The sequence below is a fragment of the Phocoena phocoena genome, chromosome 6, assembly GCF_963924675.1.
Source record: "Phocoena phocoena chromosome 6, mPhoPho1.1, whole genome shotgun sequence".
In the NCBI taxonomy this organism is placed as follows: domain Eukaryota; kingdom Metazoa; phylum Chordata; class Mammalia; order Artiodactyla; family Phocoenidae; genus Phocoena; species Phocoena phocoena.
The window spans coordinates 24,238,367-24,247,843 of NC_089224.1; the positions used below are offsets into that span (position 1 = coordinate 24,238,367).

The following is a 9,477-nucleotide window of genomic DNA, read 5'->3' on the forward strand; positions in this document are numbered from 1 at the left end:
TCTATTAAAGTAGCGAATTCAAGTAAGACAAGTTAGTCTTCCACCTAATTACCCAGTCCAAATTTTACTCAGTGTCTTTCACCTGAGCAAAGTCTTCCCAGTCTTTCAACTGAAGATAAACCAGTGTCTAAACTGAGCAAGATCTTCCCAGTGTCAAGTGAGGCTAATCCACTTGAGCAAAAGTCTTCCCAGTGTTTTTCTACAGAGGATAAGCTCTCAGTGTTTAAACTGAGTAAAAATCTTCCCAGTGTCTTTCACTGAGGATGACCCAGGTACTTCTTCTTGAAACCAACTTTCAAGGATAACCTACTACTCGAGAAGAGTTTAACACCACTGAATAAAACTTAGGATCATCAACCAAAACAGGAGATCCAAGAACCAAGAGAGACTCGCCCAAATTCGTCTGGACTCTCTGAGAAAGTGGACAGGCCCAAGAAGCCTCTACTGGTGCCAAGACTCTGGATCCTCATAGAGTTCAGGCAAAGAAAAGTCTGCTCTGTGCCCCTTCATTGGTTGCCAAGACTGCTGACTGAAAAATATGCACAACCCAAAAGGAGAATTATGTTTTATTTGGCAGATTTTCTGAGGACTTAAGCCCAGAACACAGCCTGTCAGATCACTCTGAGGAACTAGCTCAGAAGACCTAAGGGAGGAGTCAACAAAAACCAGGTAGTCAGAACATCAAAAGATTACTATTAATTAAAGGAAACTAGACATCTCAAGTTAAGGACTTTAGCACGTTTCTATGTATGAGAAGATGAAAGAATCTGGGCTTCTTGAAATCATTCCTTTGATGTGCCCCTTAACTCTAGAATCAGTACCCTGTTTTTCTCCATCCCGAATCCCCTCAAGGTGCACAGTTGAGGGTTCCTGCTTTGATGTCTGACTTGATGGCTGCAACATCCTTTGTCTACTGATATGGCAGGGAACATTTTTCATCCACAGGTAAGAAATTGAGGAGAAAATTAACATAATTCATGATATAAAACCATTATAATATTAAAAATTCCCAAATGTCAAACAAACATAAGTACCCTTGACCTGTAAAATGGAAGATGCCATAGAAGGGAAAAAAAGAAACAATAAAGAAAATGTAGAAAATAAAGCATAAAATAAGATGGCAGAAATCAATAACAGTAAAACAACAATTAAATAAATCAAGGTAAATGTTATCATAAGATTTTTAAATTTCAAAAAAAAAACCCATCAAACAAAACATATTGAAAATAAAGTAATAGGGAAAATTTAGAGAGCAAATATGAATACAAAGAAGACCTGTTAGGTAGTTAGTCAGACATTAGCAGCAAGGAGGTGACAGTGGTGAGAAAGACAAGAAGAAGAAATTAAGTCACACCCAGCCATCTGGGGACTCTCCCTTGACTCCACCCAGAACGAGTGAAACTATGGTCGTGTGGTGGGCAGCTTATCCTGATAAAGAGAGGCACAGTAACACGAGGGGACTTCTCCAGGCTGTGCATGCCCAGACCAGAGAGGCGTATAACCTATAGTAAATCCAAACTCATTATACCATAATTACAGTAAATTACATGTGGTTTTGCCCCTCCCCCCACCCAGTAGGAATTTCTTGGGAATTCAAGGATGAGAGCATGCACAGCAGAAAACTTGTTACATAGCTCAGAACTGTCAATCAAATAATTATCCCTTGTCACTCACCCCCACCTCCCTGCAAAATGCTCCTTAAAAGCGCTCTTAAGCCTTTATAGGAATGCTGCTTTCAATTCGCAGAAACAGCACCCCCACCCCCACCCCCGAGAGTGTACTTTTGCTTCGATATACTTTGCTTTGGACTTGCTTCACTTCACTGAAATAGCCTGTTCTCAGAAACAGCCTGCTCTTTCTCTCTCCTTCTCTCTCTCCCTCTCTGAGAGTGTACCTATGCTTAAATAAACTTTGCTTTGTGCTTAAGTTTAACATGGTAGTTTGCGATCCTTTACTTACTATCATGGAACCAAGATAGCTGGTCCAGGCCTTCCACTGACCTCCTCAGTTGAAGCTATTTTGTTACAAAGCATGTCCACCCGGTGACAGACCTAAATCTAAATTTTGGTAAAAGGTTGAATTAAGGTAAGAATATCATATGGGAGGAAAGATTGTAAGAAAAATAGTAGATGTAGAAGATATGTTTGTGAAAGTGCACATTCATGGCAATATAGCCAAATAAACTCACATGCCCATGTTCCTACTAAAACTGTATAAAATTATGACCAACAAGCAGAGAATACACATTATTTTAAAGCCCTCATGGGGCATTAAGACAAATTTACCATGCGAATCTTTCAGTGAATCTTTTGTTACTGCTAAAGGATAGAAGGTGGTGTCATAAGGGAATTTTGTGTAAGACTCAAAGTTCCCTTTCTATATGGTTCAGGCTGGACTTGAAGCTTCAGGGGCCTGGGAGAATGGGGCAGGGAAGGCAAGGCACACTCAGAAAAGAGAATACATACATAACACACTAGGGTTATATGAAGAGGCTGCTCAAGACCTGGCTTAGCCCCAAGGGTTTGACCCCATAGTCCTACTCTTCACCCTACAGCCCTTTAGGATCAGGACCTTGGCTCACCCTAACCCATTCCTAGCTTCTGGGTATAGTATGAGTGCACATGTCTGAATGTTCATGTTCTCTCAAAATTTACATGTTGAAATCCTAACTCTTAAAGATAGGAGGCAGGGTCATGCAAAAGTGCTTATGAGCTTTCATGAATGGGCTTAGTGCCTTATAAAAGAGACTCCAGAGATATCTCTAGCCTCCTCCCATCATATGAGGATACAGAGAGAAGGCTCCAGCTGTGAACCAGGAAGAGAGCTCTCACTACGAGGTGACCATGCTGGTGACTTGATCTTGGGCTTCCCAGCCTCCAGAACTGTGATAATAAATGTCTGTTGTTTTTAATCTACCCAGTCTATGGTATATTGTTATAGCAGCCCTAATGGATTAAGACCACATATTTCAAAATTTATCTGGAGACTGGGGACTGTCTTATCGTTGCAAACTAAGAAATTGGGTTGAGACAACATATGAAAGATTTTTTTAAGTAGAAAATTATGGATTATTGGATTTGAAAGTACTAGATTGGTTAAGGAAAATGAGTATGTGTGTATGTGCGTGTTTGCAGTGTGTCCCCAAAGTTTTTGTGCAGTTTAAAGATTTACTAACTCCAGAATTATAAACGCTACAAACTTACAAAAATATCATTTGAAGGTTTAACTGTTACCAGATGCAAGTCTGTGTGCCTGATGCATAGTGAGGCTAAATACTGAAACATCAGAGTTTGGAGCAGAGAAAGGTTTACACAGTGCCATGCTAGAAGACATGTGGCTCATGCCCAGGAAAAAACCCAAACTTCCTGAAGGCTTTCAGCAAAGCCTTTTTAAAAGCAAGGTGAGGGAGGGGCATGGCTAATTGTTGCAAATATCTTGGTGTTGGATCCTTTGTTCTAGCAGCTGGCTAGGTGGGTCAGATCCTGGTCAGGTCACATGTTCCTGTAAACCTCCAACAAAACAATTATTATTCTCTGTTCCACAAATTTTAATCTCCATGAATGGGCTCTTAAAAGTCAGAGCCTTAGAAATAGGCTATCCTGTATATTTCAGGCTATAGGCAACATTGTTTTACAAAAAGTGCAGAGCCAGCCTGGGTCACAAGGATGGACAGAGTTAGCGTGGGCAACAAAGCATAAAGATTAAAGTAAAAAAGATCTAATGTGGAGTCAGATTTGTTCTTCCCTATTACATAACTATTTATAATTCTTTCATACTTATGAATTTTGAAAAATAAATTATTTTAATTTTTGTGTGTAGTTCCCTCTGATAGAAAATGAGGCAAAACATACACTATTCAAAATTCACAAAACTAAATAAGTGTAAAAGAAATTCAAGTTCTATCCCTGGGTTTATACAAGACACAAAAATGATGTGGGAAAGTTGGAGCTGAGGACAAAGGAAATCCTGAGTGTAAAAATTTCTGTGAAATAGCCAATCTTCCAGGGTCAACTTAAGATTTTCAAGAGTTATAAAATTGGTGGGCCTCAAGTAAAGATCTCTAATGGATGAAGCAACCAGGTTCCAGATGGAATGAATAGAAAATTGGCTAAGTTCTCTCTGACAGAATGAGAGTAGTTGGAAGGAGGGATCTGGAAGCCCCAGGAGGGTGCAGGTGTCTGTGGGGTTGGATGGGAAGGAGGGGCAATGATTCAGCCTATTTCTCTTATTGCTCCCTCCCCCACACTCAGGAGCTCTTTGTGACAAGGCCACAGCTCTGTGATGCAGGCCTGGGTTTCTGCCATCAAGTGAACTCCCAGTGCTCTGTTGCCTGAGGGTAGCAATGCAATTCAGAAGATGGAGAATCTCTTTTCTTTGAAAAACATTGTTGCTATCTGGCTGAGATCCAGCCGGACTGCCTGGGTGATTGATATCATCCTTGCTGTTCCTGTGTGGACTGGGGCTTTACCTAATGTTACTCCCCTGCTTCCAGAGTAATCCATTTTTAGCACCACCTAGGAAACATAGAAACATCAGGAAGGTAAGAAACCTTTGGCTTAATCCCAGCAGAGATTATCTCTTTTTTTCTTATTCTTATTTCCACTTTTCTAAACCATCTAGAGAGACTCCTGAGATGGGAACTCTCAGAAAAGTGTAGAACATCATCCTTCTAGGGAAAAGGCAGGCCAGAGAGGGGTTAGAGTGGGCATGAGGAGTTCTAGCCCAAGATCTTAGACCAGGAGTTCAGGTATGGTAGAGGGTTCCAGGGCAAGTCCCAAATGTAGTGACTAATGGTCAAGGACTGGATTACTAAGAGTTCAGTCTCTGCAGGAAGGCTGATCCCTGAGCCCTGGTTCACCAGCCACCTTCCCACAGCGGGTGTCTCAAGTGAGACCTTCCTCTGTTTTGGGGCTGATCTAAAGGCAATGCTGAGCCCCTGAGAGCCTGAGAGAAGAGGCTGGAGTGGAGGTCTGGCCTTGGGAAGCAGAATCCTATCTGACAAAGCTCATGTGAGCATTTAAGTCTGAGAATGTGTGTGTTTCTTGATCAGAGGAACAGTGACAGAAGAAATCTATGGTGATTAAAACTTAAAATATCCTTTGCACTCTTCAAAGAAGAAAAACTGAAAATATTGTTATCCACTTTAAAAATAAGTAAAAGGCAAAAAAACCCCACAGAGTTTTAGTTAAATGTAGAAAGTCATGTTGTTCATGAACACAGCTTGCCTAGATAGAGGACAGTGAGAGTTGGGTGTCAGCCCCTCATTTTTTCTTATCTCTCAGCATCAAGTAGAGCTGAAGTGGAGGAGCAGGAGTAGGAAGAAAAGTAGATCTTTGAAAGCTAAGCCTTTGCCATTCAGTCCTGCATGCCCCCGATAGTTAGCTTCCATCTCTCCTAATCCTGAGGGCCCAGCTTCACGGTCTCTGAGGATGCCAGTGGCAGAGCTTATTCTTCAGGAAACAGAGCCTTGGGGAGGCTCCTTGGAAGGAGATCAGAACCTAGATACTTCCCAGAAATTTGTGCTTAGAATGAAGCCATAAGGACCTAGAAATGCGGTGTGTGGACTGTGGTGGGCCATTGGTGTCTGGGTTGGGAAGTGGGACCTCCAAGTCCAACTGTGGACAAGTTGTTTAACTTTGCTCAGATTCCTCTGTGTGATGACCACTGACCTTTCTCCCCTACAGGACAGTTGTAAGGGCTACAGGGGTTAATTAACATGGAAGCACTTTGCAAAGGACAAACCCTTTTCAAGTGATCCTTACCATCACTGTCAGGGACATGTGGCCTTGGACACTGACACTTGGGCTCCAGAGTCTAATCCTCCAAAGATTTCCCTTAAAGGGCCATTGCACTCAGCCTCCTGAAAGACTCTTAAGACTCTGCCTTCACCACCATGACCCAGTATCCTGATTTCCAGCTTGCAGAGATTGCCTGGAAGAACTGGAGGGGACTCACAACCTGGTTTCACTTCTGCAAAGGTAAAGAATCTTTCCCCTTCTCTCCTGGGTCATCCTTCCTCCCAGAGCCTATAATGTGACCCCAGTCATGGGAGGGGGAGCCATGGGAGGGCGTGGCTAAAGCCCTAGGGTGAGGGAGAGCAGGAGCATTATGAAGTCAGTGTGGGGGCAGAGGAGGGTTCTTGGGCTGCAGGTGCCCACCCCTGCCTGTCCTGTCCAGCCCTCCTGGCCCCATCTGCTCTCCTACAGCTGCCTGGGAAGGCTTCCTGGCAAGGGCAACTCTCATCAGCTCTCATGTCAAGACCCTCCTGGTGAGATGTGCAAAGCAGTGCCTGCTGGAGCCCACCAGCCATGCAGGGAGCCTGTGGAAGATACTGCTCCTGCCACATCCCTATTGGTTCCTCTTACCAAGTGCCGTCTACATCTGGCCTCTTCCATTTCTCCAGGCCCAACGACCTCCTCAGTTTCTGTTCATTCACATACATCCCTGAGTGCCTCTCAGTCACCAGAGCCTTTTCTTCCACTGGATAGCCTTTCACCCCTGCCACTTGCTCTTTCCTCTCCCACATCATGTCCGCCTGATTCATAGGCTTGCCCTCTGACAGCCTCCTCTGCCTTACCACCACCAGACTCAATTCTGATTCTTACTTAGTGTGACTCTTCAGTGGTACTACCACTGAGCACTGTCCCACAGAGGATGTCTCCACATACTCCTTGGTCATCTTCCATCATCCTAGCCATCTCAGGCTTTGGTCACTCAAGCTGTCCCATTTCAGCCCTGTCCTGGTGGCAGGCAGCTACCAAATCTTTGTGCCTATCAACCTCATCACAGTGTAAGCCCCCAAAAAAGCACCTTTCCCACAACCCACCAGAGGCCTCATTCTGTGTAGGCCCCACAGACAGACAGGTAGAGATGAGTACCCCTCCTTTGCTCAACTCTGATGACCAGAACCTCCTGGAGATACAAGTCACAAAGAGAGTTGAGATCAAGATTCGGAAGGAAAAAGAAAACAATGGATCACATCTAAAACAAATGAGCCCAAACTGCCACCTGAATTCTTTGGGGAATATGCTGAAATCACTAGGTACTGAGCAGAACACTACAACCCCCAACTTTTCTGGAGCATAAAAGACAAACCAGAGCAGCTGCCTTGTCTTCAGCAGTTCTCATATCCCAAGGTCTTGGGGGACCATCAACAGCAGAAATATAACCAGTTTTTCTGGGGTCTCCTTTCTCTGCACAGTGAATCCTTGGTAGCTACTGCCTGGATCTCTGAGAGCTCTTCGGCACCACAGTCTCCTTCTTTCTTATTCAATGGAATTTCAAATGCCTGCCCAGTTCAAATGTCAGCTAAAATATCTCCACTGCTTTTCCAGTTCCAGCCCCTGTCCCATCTAGAGTTCCAATCTCGACCCTTTATTCCAACAATACCTCAATTCCAGCCTCCACTTCTGGCTCAGGTCCAAACCCAGGCACATCTCAAATCCTCTTTCCCAATCCTACCACCTTCTTCTCTACCCCAGATTAGGGCCTGTGGAGTACCTTGCCCTACAGCCCAGAATAAGGTACAATTTCTTACCCCAACTGGGATTCAACATTCAGAATGGTCCTTGTTGCAGAAGCAACTAGAAAATGGGTGGGCTTTATCTTCTGTAGTCAAAAGATCTCAGGAACTCTTTAGTGTCTTCACTTCCAACATTCCTGAGGACAGCTGGGCTGCCTCCATCCTTCCTGAGAATTTTCCAATCAGTCCTGAGCTCCAAAAGCAACTGGAAGAACATTTCCAAAAGTGGCTCATCCAACACCGGTGGGAGCTGCCACAAAGGATCCAAGAGCCTTTAGAGATAAGGCAGCTTCAGGGAGAATTACCAGGGACATGCCAGGCAAAGGACAAGCATGGACCCTCACAGCCCTCTTTGTTTACAGGTGAAAGCAACAAGGATGCACAGAAGGTGGGGTTCCAGCTAAGTCAGGAACTGGGCAAGGGCCTGGGCCATATTCTGGGGAAAGTCCCAAAAGATCTCTCCAGAAGCCCAGAAAGCTCCCTAGTGAAGTTTAAGGGGGTGAACTCTGAGGAGTCAAAAAGTGACTTGAGGCTCTTGAGGAGTGACTCAGGAATTGATTTACTAAGGAGCTTAGACAAGAATCTAGAAAACATTTTGAAAGGCCATTTGGGCAAAAAGTTGGGGCAGATCAATGAGGGTTTGATTCCTGTGAATGTGTGTCAATCCTGCCTTGCTCTCGAGCATGCTTCCCCCAAGTCCGATATTCACATGGAAACCAGAAATCTTGAAGTGTTGGGAACCCTGTATGAACACCTCCTGTAGGGTTTCCTTCCTTGATCCAGACACTCGAGAGGTGCTGGAAGCACATATTATAAGGTTTTTGGTAAAGCACAGGTGGACCCTACCCCTCAAGGTCCTCAAGCCCCTAAATCTAAGTTGAAAAAGTTTCAACCCTCCACCATTCTGCAGTTTGCCTTTTCCCCTTCAGCCACCTGTGTATCTGCGTCCCACTCAACAGTCAAGTTTGCTGAGTTCCTGGGAAAACCTCCTCAGGCTAATTCAGGAGAGAAGGTGATAACAGGAGAGTCAGTTCCTACCTTGATGAGGCCTCTCCTTGTCCCCTCACCTGTGTGTAAGGAAATCCAGAGTGCCCTGGGAGGGATTCCATCTGGTGACTACCATGGGCCCTCAAAGGCTTCTCTGACTGGACAGAGGGCAGGCCACCTTCTCCATTCCTCACACTCAGCCTTGTGGGCAGAACCTGGAAGAGTGAGACTGTGGAATGGGTCAAGAGGGACAGCCTAGAGCCAGGTCCAAGTTCAGAAATGGTCAGGAATGAGCCAAGAGAGGAAAATGGTGGCCAGGCCTCACGAGACCCCTGCCATAGGGTAACAGTGATGGAGGTGAACTTAGGATCCCAATCTTTGAGAGGTGAAGAGGCCAGGGAGGCTGTGGAGGCCAAGGAGTCCCCTGCTCTTCAACCACAGTCTAGTGTTATCTTGGAAACCAAAGTGTTGACAAAATCCCAAACCACATATGTACATATGAGGAGTTTAGAGGTGCCAGGGACCAGTTAAAATTTCCTACTACCTAGAATGTCTGTTTTCCAACATCCAGGTGAGCCATACCTTAACATGGAGGTTGCTAGTGAGTTTAAGTCCAAAGTAAATGTACAGTCAGACAACCAGCTTCAGGACTTTCTCAAACACATGTTCCTTGCTGCAGACAACTTGGCTTCTCAGGTGCCTCAGTGCCATCCCCAGAGAGTCCCCACCAGAGACAGGTTAGCTTCCCAGGAGCCAAGTGGCCTTATGGAAGCCCAAAGGAGCAACCTAGGGCAGCAGGAGCCCAAAACTTCAGGACTCATGGAAGAGCCAGAGCAAGATGATTGCCCCTACTTACAAAAGAGAGGACTGTAGGAAGCATAAACCAGGAGAGCATGAAGAAGGGTTTAAAGAATTAGGGACCTCTCAAGCTGGAAGTATGAGCTGCCCTGCCAGGTCAGGGGAATAAC

The 9,477-nt window shown here is 44.9% G+C and overlaps 1 protein-coding gene across 1 annotated transcript; it reads left to right on the top strand.

Annotated features, from left to right (window-relative positions):
• The first annotated feature begins 6,870 nt into the window (after positions 1-6,870).
• Positions 6,871-8,768, top strand: LOC136125006 (spermatogenesis-associated protein 31A6-like). The gene is given in 4 exon segments (XM_065879863.1): positions 6,871-7,069; positions 7,072-8,248; positions 8,250-8,392; positions 8,395-8,768. Coding segments are annotated over 4 exon segments (1,893 nt in total).
• Positions 8,769-9,477: the final 709 nt, after the last annotated feature.